Raw genomic sequence first — 20,160 nt, forward strand, 5'->3', positions numbered from 1 at the left:
CCCACCCCTCCCTGTCCCCTGGACCCTGGGAATGGAAGACAATGTGGGATGGGGCCCACGCCCCTGTCTGAGGTACAGTCACTGCCCCTTGCCCCCGCCCCTGCTCAGCCCTCTCCCCCCCAGCTCTGGGTGGTGTGGTTCAGGGTGGGTGTTTATAGAGGGTCTCCCGGGAGTGGGAGCTGGGGACTTGACATCTTGGTCTGGGCTCGGGATGTCTCCGTGATGCCTCTCTCCCTCGCTTTGTGTGATGTGGTGTGCCGGGTGGGGTATTCCTACAGTCAGAGCTGCAGTTACAGCCTCTCAGCGCCCCCTCCTGATGACAGCTGCCCAACCTTGGGGGAACTAAACAGCCGGTCACCAGCTACAGGACCGCTGGAGCCAGGGGGCTATTGCTGGTCACAGTCGCCGTTGTGTGAGTGTGTGTGTGTGTCTATCTGAGTGTGTGTGAGGGTGGTCAGATCAGCCTTTGGGAGGTGCAGTTGGTGGAGAGGCCAGGGAGGGGTCGACCAGCAAGCCCACACCTGTGGCCCGGCTGGAGGGGCGGAGGGCTGCTGGCTGGCGCTGCAGGTGGCCGGGGGGAGTGGGGGTGTGGGTAGGGCAAAGCACTGAGACAGACAGGTGACCACAGGCACCAGCCTGTCAGTTAAATGGAAGCACCGATTGGCCCAGGAGGGGGCCAGAAAGTCCAGGGTCGGGGGGACAGGGAAAGTGGGAAGGTCTCAGGCTGCTGAGCCAGTGATGGGGCCTCTGGCTGCAGGCAGCCGGTGGTTGACAGCAGGGAGGCCCGGAGCCAAGATGGAGATCCCCCACCTGCTCCCAAAGGCTGAATGACAGCTCAACAGGGGAGCGCGACACCCCTCCCCACTCCCAACCTGCCCGGGAAACACTCTCTCAAGAGGGAGGGGAGGGGCGGTGTGCGTGCATATATTGAGAAAGCAGGGAGCCTGGAAAACCTGTCCTCACAGCTTCTACCACGAAGCCCCCATACCTACCTCCAGCCAGAGGTGAGAGGCAGCAGGGTGGGGAGTGGTGGATGTAGGGGTGTTGGGGGAGGGAAGATCGCTGAGCCCCCTTCCCTACCCACCCACCCATCCACCCACCCACACACACGTGGGCTCATGCTCACACACGCACTGCACACACGCAATCCAGTTGACAGCCTGAGCTAAGAGAGGGGTGTGGGGTGGCCGGGGGTGAGTCACAATCGGCAACGTGAAGGGTGGCGAGAATGGCTGTAGAAAGATGCATAATTTTGCGTTATCCCTCACAGTGATGGGTTCTCTAAGATCTTTCTCCTTCCTCTTCCTCCTCCTCCTCTCTTCCTCCTCGGTGGCCGAGAGCTCTTCCGCCCCCTCAAGACCCACTGCGCTTGCTCCCTGTTTTCTCTCCCTCTCGGCCTCAGGCCCCCCCGCAAGGGGAGGCAGCTGCTCTGGGTTCTTCCTACATCCTCCACCACAGCCAGCCCAGGGCGGAGAGGAGCGTCAGGGGCCCTGGGGGCCTCGGGGCCGAGTTCTCCAGGGATCCTGGGCCTGGGGAAAGAGAGAGGGTCATGGGAGGAGGCCCGGGAGGGGGAGACGCTTTGTCTCTGCGTTGGTCTTTGAGGGTCTCCTCTGAGCCTTCCTCTCCAGGGGGCTCTCTGGACCTCTTTCACCCAGTGCACCTGCTCTTCTAACTCTGTTCATCTTGCCGAGCATTTGTCTTTCTCTGCCGCTCAGTCTCTCTAACCTCCCTGTCTTTCTCAGATCTCCATGTCGTTTTCATGGTCTCAGCCTGGGGCTCTCGGTGTCTGTCTTTCTGTCCTACAGTTTCCGTCTATCCAGCACTGTCACCGATGGTCTTAGAATCTACACGTCCACAATTGCGCTCTTGACTTTTCTCTCCCAGGCTGGCTACTGCTCTCCCCGCCCCCCAATATTTCTCCATTTCAATACTTCATACATCCCCATCCACCCAGCTACTCGAGCCAAAACTGGAATCACCTCAACCCCCCTTCTCTCCACTTCCAGAACATCTCCGGGACACAGAGACTGTGCCACCCCACTGCTCCTGGCCTGGGTTAGGCAGCAGCCTCCACTCTGGTCTTGCTGCCTCCATCTTGCGCCCACTACAGTCCACCTCTCGAATAGCAGTCTAAGTGATTCTTTTTAGAAGCATCAACCACATGTCATCATTCTCTTGCTTAACAGCCTCCAGTGGCCTCGTCCTGCTGTAGGATAAAATCCGAAATCCTTACCACGGCCCATGAGACTGGCTCTCCCTTCCTCTTCAACCTCAGGTTCCACGTGATCACTCTGCTCCCGTCCTGCTAGCCTCCTGGCTGTGCCTTTGCACATGCTGTTCCCTCTGCCTGCAGAGCTCTTCTCGCAGGTCTCCCCAGGGTGGGGTTCCTCTTACCGTTCACGTCTCAGTTCAAATGTTACCCCCTCCAGGAAGCTTTCTCTGAGGAGCTTATCAAATGCTACCATCCCCAATCCTATTATTTATTTTCTCCGTAGCCCTTATGGATATCCAAAATTATTTTTTGCTTATTTATGTGGGTACGTATTTGTTTGCTTTTTATTTTATGTGTCTAGTTGTCTATTGTTTTTCTACTACTACCAGACCATAAGCTCTACGAGTCCCTGGACCTTGTCTCTTTTGTGCATCGCTGTGTCCCCACCACCCGACCCTTAGCGGGCGCTCAATGAATTGATATTCATTGAGGGGATCAGTTTCTTGCTCAGTCCCATTGCTTGAGTCTCTGTGTCTACCTCTTTCCTAGGGTCAGTGTCAGTCTGGGGCGGTCCCACTGTGTCCACCGCCCCGGCCCCACCCACTCTGTATGGCCCCGCCCATTCCACCCAGGCCTCGCCCACTCCGCCAGGTCCCGCCCAATCGCATGGCCCCGCCCATCATACCCAGGCCCCGCCCACGGCGCCCAGGCCCCCGCCCCCCCGCCACACGGCCGCCACGCTGGACGCACGCAGGAGCCGCATGGAGGCGCTGGATACTCCGAGCCGGTTGGCGGCGCGACACGTGTAGTTGCCGTAATGCCGGGCGCTCACGTTGGCGAAGAGAAGCATCGAGCGGGTGCGCTCCGTCTGCACCTTCAGGCCCTCGGCGCTGCCGCTGCTCAGCCTGCCGGGGACCCGGGTCGGGGACCCGGGTCAGGGACCGGGTCGTGGGACCCCGGCCGCGACCCCCTCGGGGAGCAGAGCCCAATCCCTGACTCTCAGGATCCCCGATTCCCTGGACACCCTGCATTCTGCCCCCTACCCCAGCGACCCTTAGCCTCGGGTTCTAGCTCTGTGGACCCCGGGCCGCTCCCACCGACGCCCCTCTGCAGGCACCCTGGCCGCTCAGGGGCACTGGACTCTCCCGGTGCGTGCCCCCAATCTCTAGGGGCTCCTAGACCCTGCTGGACCCCTGCCCCAGTGGTCCCCTAAAGTTTCCCGCCAGATCCTCAGCATCGACCCCGACCATCTACCTGAATAGCCTGAGGAGCCCCAGCGTTAATCATCGTGGGACCCAAGTTTCCAGTAAGTCTCCACAATCTCGCTGGGGCCCAGTGGACCCCATCACCTAGAAGCTGGATCCCCCAGTTCTCAGGACCTAGGACTCGGCTACCTTCCGTGCCCTCCCTCCCCCGGTCCAAGGGACCAAGGACCCCCCTGCCCATCCCCCGCCGGTGCTGTCCTCACAGTCTGTCATCCTTGTACCACTGGAAGTCCGCGGGGGGCACCGCCATGGCTTCGCAGCGCAGGAGGGCGGCCCGGCCCAGGGCGGTGCGGGCGCTGGTCACATCCGTGATGGTCGGAGGATCTGCGAGGACCGAGAGTCAGCGGATTCTCCTAGCCAGGTGGGGACTAAGGGGTCCCGGCCCCAGCCCTCTCCTCCTTCCTTCCCAGGAGTCCAGGTCCCCAGCCCCTCCCCCCTCAGCCCCTTCCTCCCCCTCAGCCCCTTCCTCCCCAGGGACCAGGGTCGCCCCCCTTTCGTGCCCGGTGCCAGGGGCGCTCACAGTTGACTGTGACCAGCACGCGGCGGCTGTCGGGCGCCGAGTTAACCCCGTTGTGAGTCACGCACTCATACTCTCCGGCCTGGCCCCTCTGGATGTCGGAAATCTCAAGGATCTCGCCCTCGGAGGTGAAGCCGTCTGTGGGGGAGGGGAGGGCAGGGGGCGGGGCCGGACACAAACACTTAACACGGGACAACACGGCACAACACGGACACACATCAGCGGGGCAGGCACCGCTGGGCCTCGGATGCCCGGGTCAGTGGGGGCCTCCTGGTAGGGGCGGGGCAGGGAGTGAGGTTCTGGGGCCTAGTAATTAGAACTCACTGAGGAGGGTCCTAGAATTTGGGGGCTCAGGAGATCCAGTGATCTAGGAGCTCATGACCCAGCTTATGGGGCTCAGAGGACCCAGTGGGGAGGATCCCCGGATTTGGGGGCTCAGAAAGATCCAGGGAATACAGACACAATGGGGGAAGGTCCAGAGTTCTGGGATCTAGCTCTGGGGGTCCAGGGAATCAAGATCTGGTGATTGGGATCAGCAATCCAGATATCTGGAGTCTTATGACAGATCACCAGGCTCAGAAGACCCTTTGGGACTCAGGGCATCTGGGGATCCAGGATCTCAAGAGCAAGACTGTGGGGCTCAGATGACCCAGTGGGGGAGGATCTAGGGATCTGAGACCTGACTATCAGGTTCTTGGCTCTCAGGGGATTCAGTGATTGGCACCATTGGCCTCCAAAGACCCAGCAAATGCTGATCTAGGGATCTGAGAAATGGTGGTGGAGATCCAGGTGAAAAGGGCGTGGGAGATGTTCAGGCACCTCGGCACTATGTTTGGGGGTAGCCTAGAGCACTGGTTCTCAGCTCCATCATCAGAATCTCCTGAAGGGCTTGTTAAAGCAGACTGTGGTGGTGGTTGGGGGCAGTTTCTGATTCATTAGATCTGGATGGACCCAAGAATGTGCATTTCCAGCAAGTTCCCAGTGGTGCTGATGCTGCGGGTCTGGAGACTACACTTTGTAATTATTTATTTATTTATTTTTCCCCCAAAGGCCCAGTAGATAGTTGCATGTCATAGCTGCACAACCTTCTAGTTGCTGTATGTGGGACGCGGCCTCAGCGTGGCCAGAGAAGTGGCGCGTTGGTGCGCGCCCCGGATCCTAACCCGGGCTGCCAGCAGCGGAGCATGCGCACTTAACCGCTAAGCCACGGGGCCGGCCCTGGAGACCACACTTTGAAAACCTCTGGGCTGGAGCATCCCGCAGAGGAGATAAAGTGATGTGACCAGGAGACCAGAACATGGGTGGGGCCACTGGCTATAACCTGGCTCAGCCATCTAGGGGTGGGGATCTGAGTCCAGGAGAATCCTGTGGGCTGGGGGGAGAGACTGGGGATTCTGGGGGTAGGGATGGGGTGGGGCAAGCTGGGGTCCAGCTGGGGATCAGGGTGGGAGGGGTAATCAAGTCATCACAAGGGTTGGGGGGATCAGCAATGGGGGAAGGGGGATTCTCGGAATCTAGCCAGGGATACGGGGAGTCAAGGGGCCCAGACTGTGGAATGGTGGAAGTGGTGTTGGGTCAGGGGTGGGGTCCTTACCTCGGAGCTGCCTCCAGGTGACCGTGGGCTCCGGCCTCCCCACAGCCAGGCAAAGCAGGTTCACATTGCCCCCCTCATTCACCGTCACAGGCGAGGAGATGTTCACGATGCGGGCGGGGACTGTAGATCGGTGAAGGGAGAGGTCAAGGAGAGGCTGGATATGGGCTCCCAAGACCCAGGAGTCCAGGCCCCCAGCCCCTCCTCCTTCAGACCCAGGAGTCCGGGCTCCCAGGCCCTCCTCCCTCAGACCCAGGAGTCCAGGGTCCCCAGCCCCTCCTCCCTCAGACCCAGGAGTCCGGGCTCCCAGGCCCTCCTCCCTCAGACCCAGGAGTCCAGGGTCCCCAGCCCCTCCTCTCTCAGACCCAGGAGTCCGGGCTCCCAGGCCCTCCTCCCTCAGACCCAGGGGTCAGGGCTCCCAGCGCCTCCTCCCTCAGACCCGGGAGTCCAGCCGATATTCTCTCTGTCTTTCTGTAAGAATTCCTCTGTGTTTCTCCCTCGCCTCTGGGTCTGGCTCCTTGTCTACCTGCTGGTCCTCTGTCTTTCTCCTTCTTTCTCGGTCTCTGTCTCTCTGTCCACCTCCATCCTAACTAGGTTTCTCTATCTTCTGGTCTGAATTCTTCCCTCCCATCTCTGTCTATTTTTATTTATTTATTCATCATTATTATTTTGGAAAATTAATTTAACAAATACTCTTACGGTGCTTACTGGGTGGTAGACCCCGTTCTAAGCGTTTTTACAAAAATTAACTCATTAAGCCCTCATTACCCCCCTCTGGGGTAGATGTTGTGATAGTCATCAATTCTAACACATGAGGGTGTTTTCTTCCCCCTATTTGAACATTTTTCCAATCAGGATGGCCTTACGATGTAGGATGCCAGAGTTTAATTGGCAGGGTTTTTTTTTTTCCTTTTTTAGCAGAGCATAAAATAAAAGTGCCCCTTCCAATTGACGATGTCTTGGATTTGATGCATGGTGGCATCATCCCGTCTTGCAGATGAGGAGTCGAGACTGCCCCACTTGCTCAGCGTCCCTCGGCTGGTGGGTAGTGGTGCCGAGGTTGGAACCTGGGCGGTCTGGCCCCGGGGTTGGGGTTGTCATGGCTCCGCTGGCCTGTCTCTGGGTCCCCGTCTGTCTGAGTGGTCCCTGCCCTCCAGACCACTTCTGATGCCACAGGAGGCAGCCTCCTGAGCTCCATCCCCCATCCCTCTCTCTGCCTCTTGCCCCTCTGTGGATCTCTCCAGCTCCATCTCTCCTGCTCTGAATTCTGGCGCATCTGGCCACGTGCGACTTGCCTCTGCACACCTGACTCATTTTCTCCCCGTGCCCCTGCACATGCTGTTCCTTTTCCAGTACCAGCTCTGCCCCCAGCTGAAGGTCTTAGCGCAGACATTATGTCTGGGAAGCCGCCTCTCCTTGGAAAGTCACCTCCAAAGGGCCTGGGACAGCTTGCGTGGCTCCTTCTCTATCTCCAGTGCCTAGAGCAATGCTTGTACACAGTAGGTGCTCAATAAACAGGGCTGAGCGAATGAATGTGGTCTTCCTCTGAGCACCCCCTCACCCTGTAGCTCTCCTGCCCTAGAAGCTGTCATGCTGAAGGTCCCCTCCCTCTGCTTGCCTTCCACATGCATGTATTCCTAGGATCGGGGAGCAGGCACTTGGTGAGTACATAAAAGTCCCCTCTCCCCCATGCCCTCCATGCCCCCTGCCCCCCAGGGCCCCTGCTGAGGGCTCACCATGGACGATGAGGTAGACCTGAGTGGTGTACGGCTGGTGGCGGGTCTGGAAGGAGCAGGTGTAGAGGCCCTCATCGCCCAGCCCCACCTGGGTGATAAGGATGGAGAACTCCTCCTGCGTGTTGATGAGCAGCCGCACCCGCGGGTCGCTTGTCCAGCGGTCGTTGCCCGCGTACAGGATGTTGGAGCGGTTTAGCCAGGCCACGCGGGTCACATGCTCGTCGATGAAGCAGCTGTATGGGAGGACGAGGGGAGGAAGGTTCTTCTCTCCCCACCCCAGCCTGGCCCTCCAGGTTCCTCCATCATGGGGCTTGGATGGGGGAGAGGAAGGCCCACTACATCTCCAGTTCACGCTGCTGTCCTGTGCGCCAGAGGTGACTGCCCACTCTATAGGTGGATAACCTGAGCCTCAGAGAGGGAAAGCTGTGAGCCCAAGTGCACAGCAGAATGGTAGCTGATGGTTACTGAGTGATTGCTGTGTGCCAGAGACCTGAAAGGAAGTGTCTGGGGCATTCTGGGAGAGAGGGACAGAGATGCAGAGAGATGAGGGACAGGGACCCAGAGAGAGGGGGACAGAGACCCAGAGAGAGGGGGACAGGGACCCAGAGAGAGGGGGACAGGGACCCAGAGAGAGGGGGACAGGGACCCAGAGAGAGGGGGACAGGGACCCAGAGAGAGGGGGACAAGGACCTGGTGGGGGGGACAGGGACCCAGAGTGGGGAGAGGCAGAGTCTGGGGAATAATAGTCCTGGCTCTCACGTATTAAGCACTCATAGACGTGGTCCCTAAGCTGGGGTGTGTGTACAAACTCTTGAATCCTCACAACACCCCACGCAGTGGTTACTATTCCTCTGCCCATTTGACATATGGGGACACTGAGGCCCAGGGGTGGAGCTGGGCCCAGAGTCTGTTCCGCTGACATGGGAGGTGCCAGGCTGTGCCCTCAGGTCGGGGTTGCTTTCCCCTAAGGAAGGTGAGGGGCAGGACTGCAGTCTCTGGGGGATCTTCCGAGTCTCCGCAGCGGGAGGTACCTGAGGGTGGCGTTGTCGCCTTCGCACACCGTGTAGTTGTCCGCAGGAGAGCTGAACTCCAGGCTCTGGGACAGCAGCCCTGCGGACGGGAAGGGAGAGCCAGTTCAGCCTGGTAGACCGGCAGGGCCTGGGCTGGAGACTGCCAGCCCTTGGCATGGCAGGGACCGTACACATGTGCACACACGAGTGCGCACACATGCATACACTCTTGCAGACACAGACGTTTCCCACACCCAATGGCACACACATTCATTGATGTCTCCAGAGACACACACATGGCAGACACACTCAGAGCAGACACACGCAACATGTACCTTCCCACAGGCCCACACTGACTCAGACTGGGACACGCAAACCTACACACCTCCAGGGACAACACCCCAATCACAGCACACATACACATGTGTATGTACGCACAAACACATGTACACCAATCCACACATATACATACACATGTACACACATACACATATGCACAGATACTGTGTACAGAGACACATATACGTATGTACAGATTCACAATCACATAAATACTCATGCACAAAGAGACATACACAGATACATCTACGTGCACAGATACACGTGTACACAGACATACACATGCATATGGGCATACACGTGTGCGCATACATACATATTCACACAGTGTACACACGCACAGATTCAAGAATACATAGATACATATACATACGCAGATGTGCACAGATACACATGCAGCAAACACATACATGGGCACACATGCACAGATTCATGAGTACATAGATACATACATGTGCACATAGATACATGTGCATATGCATCAAACACATGCACACAGATAGATACATGCATGTACACACATTAATTCAGAAATATATCGAAAGACATACACACAGACCCAGCTGCATGCAGATACTCCACACCCACATATGTGGACACAGACATAAAGGCACACAGATGCGAGCACATGCACACAAACACAGATGCATGCGTATGTCCATGCAGACACACATCTATCACAGACGCACAGACACACCCTTAGGCACGGTGGACAGCCACACACAAACCTTCGCAGACACACCCATGTGCCGTGCTCACCAAGGCACACTCACAGATGCACACCCACGCCTGCCTGCACACTCCAGCGCAGCTCACAGGCCCCACTGCCCAGCAGAGCCCCCACCCCCACCCGTTCACCTCTCTGTGGAGGGTGGCCAGCAGGCTGGACCGGGGCCAGGGAGTGGGGGCTGGGCATGCGGAGGCGGTGGATGGAGACAGCACCAGGCAGGGGAGAGGAGGAGGCCAGATGACCTTGGACGCCTGGGCTCTGCCCTGCCCTCCGCCCCAGGATGAGGAGCTAATTAATCTAATGAATTAATTGCCTGTGCCGCCCCAATGACTCCCAGGGGCCCTCTCCATCACAGCCCCTCAGGACGGGGCTGGGCAGAGCCAGTGTGGTGGGCTCCCCGGGCCCCCCTGCAGCCCCTCACCCTGGGCTCACCCAGGCCAGAGATACTCCTGGGCTTTGAAGAGCCCTGGAAGGAGGGAAGGGGCTGGCCCTCCCCGAGTTGTGCAGAGTAGACGCGGCCACACACAGCCCTAGTAACAGCCGGAGACGACCAGGGGACAGACACACACACACAGTCACCAGGGCCCAGGAAAGATGCACAGAACCAGCACAAGGCCAGGAAACAGTTCCACACACTCAGTCACACACAAGGCGATGGGCACTGCTCAGAGGTACAGGCGCACACACACATGCTGACACACACAGCTCAGGACACACACCCAGCAGAAGGTCAGCCAGAGAAGACAGCTGTCTTCCAGAAGCACTCCTGTTGTCAGGTTCAGCCACAGAGGGACAGCCGCAGGTCAAGCAGCCATTGCACACCAAGTCATCACACCAGATACAACTGGATCCACACGGTTACACTGACACCGACAGCCCCACACATGCAGGTGCAAAGTCCACACACAGTTACAGCCCTACCCAGAGGACTGTCACACACGCATGCGCAGACACACAAACGCTTGTCTAATCGGTCACACTGACACTACCAGCCCGAGGGCTATGCTCATCCCCAGCCACCACTCTGGAAATTCATGCAGAAAGCTACAGCTACACCGTGACAGGCTCTCAAATACAAAGGGGCTGCCCTGGGCCAAGAATCGAGTGCGTACAGTCACTCTGTCACCTGCGATCAGATCACACACGGCCACATCCACACAGCCCCCGCAGGATTTGTCATACTCCTGGTCACACACATCCTAGGCCAGGGCCTCGGCACCAGTGACATTTGGGGCCAGATGATTCTTCGTTGTGGGCGTCTGTCCTGTGCGTTGTAGGATGCTCAGCAGCATCCCTGGCATCCACCCTCTAGACACCAGCATCTCCCCTACCCCACAGTGGTGACAACCCAAAACGCCCCCGGACATTGCCAGATGCCCTATAGGGGGCAAAATCATAGCCCACCCACGACAGCCACTGTCCAAAGTTAAAGGAGGGGGACCCCTCCTGGGGTTGAAGAGGGAGCTGTCCAAGGTGCCCCCAAAGCTTCAGGGAACCCAGGGCTCCTGGGCTCAGCCTGATTTCAACCAGGTGCCACCCACGGGGGCTGGGCCCACAAACCAGGGCCCTGGGTGAGGAGTGGACCCCACAGAGGCAGGCAGGACCCTCACCAAATGTGCTAGCAGACAGAAATACAGACAGACACACACCCCTTGCGAGAGGGATCTTTCCAACACTCGGAGCTGCCCCCACCCCTCTCGTGGCCCCTATTTCCCCCGGCCCCTCGGCCTGGCGTCCAGGGCAATGGACTCCCTCTGTTGCCTCATCTCCTCTGGTGCATGTGCAGCCCAGCTCTGTGTTACCCAATTTTCTCCCCATCCCTCTGTCCTATAGTTTCCTGTCAAAACGCTTCTTCTCCAGGGACCTCATGGAGTGGGGCCTCTAGGACAGACAGCCCAGCTGAGCCCATCTGAACTCCTATCCTGGCGGGGCTTGGCTCAGACCATCTGTGTCCCCAGCGTACCCAGCTCGGGGCCTGGCTCAGGGCAGTCCCAGGAGACGCGTGATGAAGGAATCCAGGTTTCAGTGGGTCTTTGATTCCTCACCTGTGTGTCTATGAATTTGGATGTCCTGGGTCCGCGTATCTGTCTCCCGCAATTCCCAGACTCCAGGATCAGGAGGCCCCTCTGTGCTGTGTGACCTGGGCAAGTCCTTTCCCCTCTCTGGGCTTCAGTAAATGAGGGTGGGGGTCAGGTTAGCCACTCCACCACCCGCTCTGTCCGTGGGCCTGGCTCCTCCCTCGGTCTCAGTCCCGATCTCCCTGGACTGTGTCTAGGTCTGCTTCCTTCACCAGATGGGAGCCCCTCCAAGGCTCCGGCATCGTTAGAGGAGCTCCCACAGGAGGCCTCAAGAGATGTTTAATGAATAAATAAAGAAGCCAGTGCACACGAGGTCCACTCTGTAGGAATTCTGCTTGGAAAACTGACTCAGTTCTGGGATGCCCTCCCTGCCGCTTCAGGCCTGGTCTGTGTTCCCACAATGCCTGGACTACCTCTGTTAGAGCTAAGATCACACTGTGGTGACTGTCTGTCTGTCTCCCCCAGCAGACTAGAAGTTTCTTGAGGGCAGAGCCTGGGTCTGACTCAGGTCTATGTCCCCAGCATTTTGCAGCACAGGGCCTGGCCCCCAGGAAGACTTGGGAAATATTTGTTGAACGAGTGATTGTAAATGGATGCCTGAGACACACTTCTCCAACTCTTGAACTCCTACTCATTCTTCAAGACCCAAACTCAAATGCCCCCTCCTCTAGGAGGACCTCCCTGATTGTTCAAGGCAGAGAGCCCTCACTCCCTCTTTTGGGCACCATCTGACTCAGCTGGGACAGTGTCCAGGGGTGCCTCCCCCACCTGACCAGGAGTTCCCTGAGAGCCTGAACCTTGGCTGTGTCCCCTGGAGATGGGCTTAGCTCAGAGCAGGGAAGTGTTTGTAGAGGGAATGGATGGTGTCTAGAGACAGGATAAGAAAGCCCTGAGGTGCCTGGGCTGGAAGATCAAATGTCTGTCCCACCATTTCCTGGCTGGGTGACCTCTGGACAGCCTGAGCCTCAGTTGCCCCATTTGTAAAAAGAGAAAAATAATAGTTCTTCCCTCTGAGGGTTTTTGTGAGGGATTCCATGAGGACATGCAAACAAATCGTTTAGCTCAGCACTTAGCATGCAGAAAGGGCCCAATAAATGCTGGCTGTTCCCAACAGCACCTTCTTTTTAAAGAAACAGCATTGCTCTCCCTCGCTCGGCGTCAGTCTCTGGGGGGTGGGCGGGGGAGGGCAGGGTGTGTCTGGGTTGTAGGTTGCTCTTTGCCCAGCACCCATCCCCAAGTCAGCAGCTCATGTACAGATGCCTGCCAGCATCCGCTCTGACACTCCCAGGCCAGCACAGCCAGGCCACTGGGAGGACGGACCGGGGAGCCAGGCTGCCCGGGGTTCAAATCCCAGCTCTGCCCCTGAGTTGCACAAGTTACTTTACCTCCCTGGGACTCAGTTTCCCCACCTGTAAGCAGGGAAGATCATCGTGCCTCCCTCATCGGGTTGCAGGGGAGGATGAAAAGAGGTCATCCGAGTAACGGCTTTAATACAGCGCCTGCTAGTTAAGTGTTTGCAAACAGCTGCACACGTGTTGGCTGAGAGGATGATTACGCGGCAGGTGCCAGCCTGTTGGTCCAGTGGTGACTGGAGGGACCACACGGGCTTCTGCCAGTCCAGACTAGTGGCCCTCATAGCTGTCTGATAAATCAAGGGATGAAGGGTGAAGGTAGGTGAGTTCCCTTTCCTTAAGAGAGAAAGGGATTTCTAACGACCTTGAGTTGGGGATAAGAACCTCCAGCCACCCCTTGAAGGAACTTAGGTGAAGCTGGGACCTTCCAATGGGGGGATGCTTAGATTCCACAGTTCTAGAACTCACAGGTGGGGAACCCGAGGCCCAGGAAGGAGTGTGAGCTTGTGGTGGTCACTCAGAGCTAGTGGCAGGAGTGTGGCTGGACCCAGGGAGGGGTGGGGGACACGATGGGAGAGGATGTGTGGCTCTAGCAGAGCAGAGCTGTGAGAAGGGGCTGGGCCTGGCCTTGCAGGTACTGAGAAACCCCCAGACCCCTCTTCCTCTTTGCTGACCTCAGAAATCTAGGGGCCCTTGTATCACTGACACCCAGAGCCTGACGCTGACCAAGAGCCCTGGAACTTTCCACAACACCTTGGCCACTCCCTGGCTGGTTCCCACCTCAGGGTCTTTGCCTCTGCTTTTGCCTCGGGATCTTTCATAGGCTGACTTCTCTCCTTTCAGTCTGAACTCCACTCTTAGCTGCTCAGAGACGGCGCCCTCGACCACCTGAGCCCACATGGCCAACTCGTCCCCCAAGTCACTCTTATTTTCTTTACATTCCCCGTCACTCTCTGAAATTACCCGTTTACTTGCTTGCTTGTTTTTAGGTTTTGTTTCAGTTTTTGATCTCTGTCCATCCCACTAGGATATAAGCACCATGAGGGCAGTGATTTCATCTGGCTCACTCACGGCTCACTCACTGCTGTGTATATACAGACCCCCAGGGCCTAGAACGGCCACTATGCGCTCAGTGAATACATGTCACATGAACCAGTGAGGCAGAGCCCACGGTCCAGACAAACCAGGTGCCCAGAGGGCCCATAGAGAACGGCCCACATGTCCGGGTTCGCCCTGCCCCCTCTCCATCTAACACAGCCACACCACCCACCAGGGAGCAAAGGAAATGCCCCACGTCACTTGCTGCCGCTACTTTTGTAAGTGAGTGAGTGTGTGTGTTGTGATGGCAGAAAGAATCAAAAATAAAAATAGAGATAGAACAATATCTACGGATGCTGGGGAGGTAAAGTGGAAAAAATCCAGTTGCAGAGAAATAGGTTTATTTTGTTTCTATCTTGGGGAAAACATCAACAAACCAACCATCCCGTTACATCTGCTGCGTGTCTGACTGTGTAAGTGAGAGAGAGCTGTGGGAGGATGTGCTCGGGCTGAGAGTGGGTTTGGGGAGAGTGAGGCAGGGTGAGATGGGGTTTGCTCTTACAAATATTTGTAGTGGACTGTTCACTTGCACGTATTCCTCCCCAATTTGGAAAACACCAAATGAATAAAAGAGAAGAGACAAGAATATGCAATTTAGTATATCTGGCCATGGGTTTTTTCTCAGGGAGCCTGACTGTTAGTGGGTGGGTAGGTGGGGCTTCGAGTTCTGTCTCAGCTCACCCCTGCCCCATCCCCTTCTGCCCTCAGTCCTCAGATGGGGAACTGAAGGCCCAGAGGTGGGAAAGGACTCGCCCTAGGTCACAGGCCACCTACTAGCTCCACTATGCTCCCAGCCCAGGATGTGTGTCCCACAGTGATTTCTGGGGTCCTGGAGTCCAAGTGCAAAGTGCGAAGTTTTCTTGAGAGTAAAGGGAGAGAAAGAGGAGTGGGGAGGTGAAGGGAGAGAGGAGGGAGTAAGGGGAGGAGAGGGGGAAGGGAGAAAGCAAGAGACAAGGGAAGGACAAGGAGAAAATGAGAGGTGCCCTGACTGAGATGGGATGTGAATTCCTAGAGGCGAATGGGGACCCAGGCTCGTGTGAGGGAACCAAGAAGAGACAGAGACACATGTGGTGTGACAATGGGAACCAGTTCCAGAGGCAGGAGGGACAGATGTGAAATTGTGCTGAGACCAGGGACAGAGAGACAGAGACACAGAGAAAGAGACAAATGGAATGTCACCCAGAGCTCAGGAGCCTCCGGAAATGGCCGAGACCCTGAGAGACCTAAAGAAACAAGTGACAGAGACAGAGAGACACAGACAGGCAGTCAGAAAGTCAGACAGCCGTTCAGACAGGTCGGGTGGGAGGAGCGCTCAGACAGTCTGCACTAGGGAGGGACTCACGCTCCGACCCGCTGAGGCCGAGGCCGGGCATCTCTGCCTGTGCAGACCGGCGTCCTGCATGCACGGGGCAGTGTTTGACTGGGTGTCTGCAGGTGCGGCTCAGGGTCAGACTCGGTGACTGCTGTTTATGTGGCTGTGCGTGACCCAGTGTGTGTGGGCAGGAGGCCAAGAGGGGATGCCTGTTGGGGGCTCTAGATTGTCCCCAATCATGTGTCCCTGACTCTGTGATCCTTGGTTCAGGGCAGGGCCTGGGAGAATCCTCCAGAAGCACTGAATTAACCCCGTTCCCTGCCTCCTGCCTCTTGCTGTCCCCTCCCCTTCCTTAGGGGGCATCTCCTGGACCATCCCCAGCCTGCCAGCCTGCTGGGAAGACACAAGGTCCAGCTACACGTCCTCCATCCAGAGACTCCAGTTCACCCCCTGAGGCCCCCACTTTCCATTCTCCCTTCCCTGCTCCACACACCAACCCCCAGCATCCACCCTACCAGGGCTTAGATTAACCCTTTGACCCTGTGTTAACCCTTCCCTGCTCTCCGAGTGGACTCTCCCTTCTCAATCCGCTCATCTCTCAACCCCTGTCCCGCCACGGGAAGCCAGATATTCAGCCAGAGCTTCCCACATCTGAGTCCCCAGCCCAGCACCCCAAACTTCCTGGATCACCAGCTCCATTCCCCCACATAACTGCAACCCCCCAAACACCAACACTTTCTCCTGACCTAGATGACCCAGCTGGGGAATTCCAGCCCCTTCCCAGCTGGGAGACCAGACCCCTCCCCGCTTCTTTTCCTGGCCCTGGAACAGAGGTCTGTGGACACCCCTGCCCCCTCTTACCTACCCTGGGAAGACACCATCCCCCCACCTTTGCCCAGAGACTCCTATCCCAGCCCTCAGGCCAGGACCCCCACAGGGACCCTCTCTATGCAGAGAAGAAGGCCCCAACAGGGCATCCCCCTCTTTCCCCCCAACACCCCAACTCAGTTCAGAGATCCTGCCCGGGATCTAATCCCCCTCATCTAATCCGGAGCCGCAGACTCCCGCCCCCAGGCTGGGACCAGGTGCCCGCGACCCCCTTGCCGGCCGGGAGCAGCAGACCTCCGCCCCTAGGCCCAGACTCAGGCGACAAGACGCGGACCCCCGCCCCCGGGCACGGATCCAGACGTCCAAGGACCCCCTTCCCAGACAGGGGACGCAGCCCCCGCCCCCGGGGCCAGACCTCGGCGTCCCGGGGCCTCTCCTTCCCCGGCCGGATGCAGCCCCCCGCCCCCAATCCCCGCCCGGGACCCTGGCGTCCGGGCCGAGCCCCCCGCCCCCAGCGCTGCGGTACCTCGGCTGATGACGGCCAGGCCGGCCAGGGCGGCGGCGGCGAGAAGCCGGAGCCGGGCCCCGGGCGCAGGGGGGGGCATCGCGGCAGCGGCGGCGCAGAGGGGGAGGGGAAAGGGGGGGCCGGTCCGGGGCGCGCGAGGCCTGGGGGGAGAGGGGGAGGGGGAGGGGGACCCCGCCTGCGGCAGCACCGGCCCGGGGGGCGGCGGGGCGGGGGGAGGGGGCCGGGGGGGCGCGACGAGGCAGCCGGAGCTGCTGCAGACCCGGGGAGGGGGGCGGTGCTGACGGGCAGGAAGACCGACCAATCAGGGGACGCAGGGGGCCGGGGAGGCGGGGCCGAGGGGGGTGCTTGTTGGAGGGAGAGGCCTTTGTTACTGCGGCCCGGCCCCTACCCCCTCCTGCTCCGGACGTCCCCACGTCTTCCCACCTCGGATCCCCAGAACCCCGGGTCTGGGCCACTTCCTGAAGCCCACCTCCCTCCTGCTTCAGGTCCCAATCTCATCCTCCCTCAGACCCAGGAATCAGGGCCCCCAGCCCCTCCTCTCTTTAGACCCAAGAGCCCAGGCCCCCAGCCCCCTCTTCCTGTGGAACACAGTTCAGCTTCTTCATCTACTTTCACGAACAACACCGACTTTTGCGGTGAAATTTCCTTCTTCCCTCCACCCCAACTCTCAGCCCCAGGATAATAAGGGAATGAGGAGCAATTAGGGGACCTGATCTCGGGGGTGGGAGTGGGGAGGAGACGGTAATCCAGGGTTTAGGTGCAAAAAATCCGGGCTCCCCATTCTTTCACTTACTTGGCTGTGTGACCTTGGACAAGTCACTTCTCTTCCCAGAACCTCAGCGTCTTCCCCTGCAAGATGGAATCATCTCTATTTCCCAAGGTTATTGAAAAGAATAAGAGAGATCCTGGGGGAGAGGCTGGCTCTGTCGACCATTTCAGCAGCCTGTAGTTAGTTCTTTCCTCCTAGTCCTACCATGCATCCATTTATTAGGTATAGCCCTCCCTCCTGGCCCACCAGGTGAGGCGTCCCTGTCCCCCGTTCCCTTCTATAGACCTCTGAGGCAAGGGGGGAACAATCTCTGAGCCTACTCTGTGTCTGGGGCAGTTGGAGGCAGGGGTTTTTGAGAAATTTTTTTTTTTATTGATATTTTAATGGTTTCTAACATTGTGAAATTTTGGGTTGTACATTTTTGTTTGTCCATCACCCCATATATGACTCCCTTCACCCCTTGTGCCCACCCCCCACCCCCACTGCCCCTGGTAACCACAGTCCAGTTTTCTCTGTCCATGTGTTGGTTTATATTCCACATATGAGTGAGATCATACAGTGTTTGTCTTTCTCTTTCTGGCTTATTTCACTTAACATAATACGCTCCAGGCCCATCCATGTTGTTGCAAATGGGACGATTTTGTCTTTTTTTATGGCTGAGTAGTATTCCATTGTATATATATACCACATTTTCTTAATCCAATCGTCAGTCGAGGGACACTTAGGTTGCTTCCACTTCTTGGCTATGGTGAATAATGCTGCAATGAACATAGGGGTGCATAAGCCTCTGGAGGCAGGGGTTTTTGAAGTCAGCTGTTAGGGGCTGTTCTACCTCAGGAGCAGATCTACCCTTAGTACCTCTCTCTTCCCCCCATATCCAGTCTGTTTACAAGAACAGCTGGCTCTGCCTCCAAAACAGATCTCTGCTCTGTCCTCCTCTTCCTGGTCTGCACTGCCTCCGTCTCCCCTGGATGACTGCTTTGACTGCAGCAGCCAATGCCCTACTCTCCCGGCCTCCACTTTTGCCTCCACCTTCAGATCGACAACCACTCAACACATTAACTAGCTGATGCCACTGCCTTGCCTCAAACACTGGTTCAGCTCCAGCTGCTCTGGCCTTCTTCCTGTTCCTTGAACAAGCCAAACTTGTTCCAGCCTCAGGGCCTTTGCACTTACTGTTCCATCTGCTGGAACACTCTTCCCAACAGACTGGCATAAGACTCTGTCTTATCATTTAGTTCTCGCCTTTAAGAAGCCTTTGTTGATCATGCTATCCAAAGTCACCCCCACTCCCAACACAAGAACTCTCTATCATGCTTCACACCTGTTTTGTTTTCTTCATAACCTTCATGATTCCCTTATTTCATGTGTTCACTTGCTTATTTTCAGTCACTGCCTCCCTCCACCCCCCAATTCCAGAATGTAAGCTTTGCAAGGGCAGGGTTTTTGGTCTGCTTTTGCTCAAGGCTGTACCTCCAGAGCCTTGCCCAGTGACTGACGCATAGGAGGTACTCAGTAAATGCATACTGCACGAATGAGCTGGATGAAGTGCTAGCTTCATCTGAGCAGATGGAGGGAACCAAGATGCAGAGAGGGGAAGAGACCCACCTACATTAACACAACCAAGTGGTGCAAATGTTCGTGGTACGCTGCTGCTGGCTCGAACTGATGGTTAAATTTTCAGGAATTTTGCAAGCTGGATGTGCAACCACTGTTAGCTTGAAGTTGGCCCCGGAAGGGTATTTACACCATGGCAATTGGCAAATGCTACAAATCAGGACTTTTTCTTTTGGAGAGCCATTGTCCCAGCACATGACTATACAAAGTCCATTGTGACCTTGGCAAAAGGCCATTCATTGCTCCCCTTTGAAACCAGGACCATTTAGACTTAGGATGAGGATGGGAGCTCTTTCTTTCTGGAATCCCAGGCCTGATGACAATATGGGAACTGACTGCATGCAGGCGTCTTTCTCAGGACTTTTTACACATTATTTCCTTGAAGCCTTATGACATCCTTACAAGGTGTGTCTTACCTTTTATCTCTGTTTCACAGATGAGGACACAGAGACATAGAGAACTAAAAAAATTGCCCAAAGCCATAGACATGGCTGAAGATATTTGCCATACGTGAATCTGATGATGAACTTGTAGCTGGAATATATAAAGAACTACAAATCAACAAAAAAAAGAGACAACTTAATTTTTAAAGTGGGCAAAAGAGGGGGCCGGCCCCGTGGCGTAGCGGTTAAGTGCACGTGCTCCACTGCTGGCGGCCCCGGGCTCAGATCCCAGGCGTGCACCGATGCACTGCTAGTCAGGCCATGCTGTGGTGGCGTCCCATATAAAGTGGAGGAAGATGGGCACAGATGTTAGCCCAAGGCCAGTCTTTCTCAGCAGAAAAAGAGGAGGAGTGGCATGGATGTTAGCTCAGGGCTGATCTTCCTGACACACACACAAATAAATAAATAAATAAAATGGGCAAAAGACTTGGACAAGCACTTCACATAAAAAGGATATTCAATAATCACATGTAAAAATACCCTGCCCCTTCCAGACCAATACAATGAATGGATAATAATGCTACCTGGCTATTTATTGCCTCTCAGCTCCAAGGCCATCCTTCATTACCTGCTCTACAAAAATGGAGCTGGAACCATTAAACATTCCTCCTTTGCCATTAGCAGGATCTTAAGCTTTATCAGTAGAGGGAGCCAGATGGACACTGCTGGAGAAACGGGGCTTCTCTTCCTTGTTCTGGTTCTTCCTTGGGCTTCTTGCTCCTATCCCGCGGTCACCA

The 20,160-nt window shown here is 56.7% G+C and overlaps 1 protein-coding gene across 1 annotated transcript; it reads right to left on the minus strand.

Annotated features, from left to right (window-relative positions):
- Positions 1-1,106: 1,106 nt before the first annotated feature.
- On the minus strand, positions 1,107-16,786 carry IGLON5 (IgLON family member 5). Its single transcript, XM_058530011.1, has 8 exons — positions 16,595-16,786; positions 8,353-8,431; positions 7,322-7,554; positions 5,589-5,708; positions 3,998-4,132; positions 3,681-3,801; positions 2,963-3,117; positions 1,107-1,529 (listed from the first exon to the last, which is right to left on the minus strand). The coding sequence occupies exons 1-8, from the start codon at positions 16,671-16,673 to the stop codon at positions 1,441-1,443; spliced, it is 1,011 nt and encodes a 336-aa protein (XP_058385994.1). The 5' UTR covers positions 16,674-16,786; the 3' UTR covers positions 1,107-1,440.
- Positions 16,787-20,160: the final 3,374 nt, after the last annotated feature.

This window comes from Diceros bicornis, chromosome 34 (genome assembly GCF_020826845.1).
Source record: "Diceros bicornis minor isolate mBicDic1 chromosome 34, mDicBic1.mat.cur, whole genome shotgun sequence".
In the NCBI taxonomy this organism is placed as follows: domain Eukaryota; kingdom Metazoa; phylum Chordata; class Mammalia; order Perissodactyla; family Rhinocerotidae; genus Diceros; species Diceros bicornis.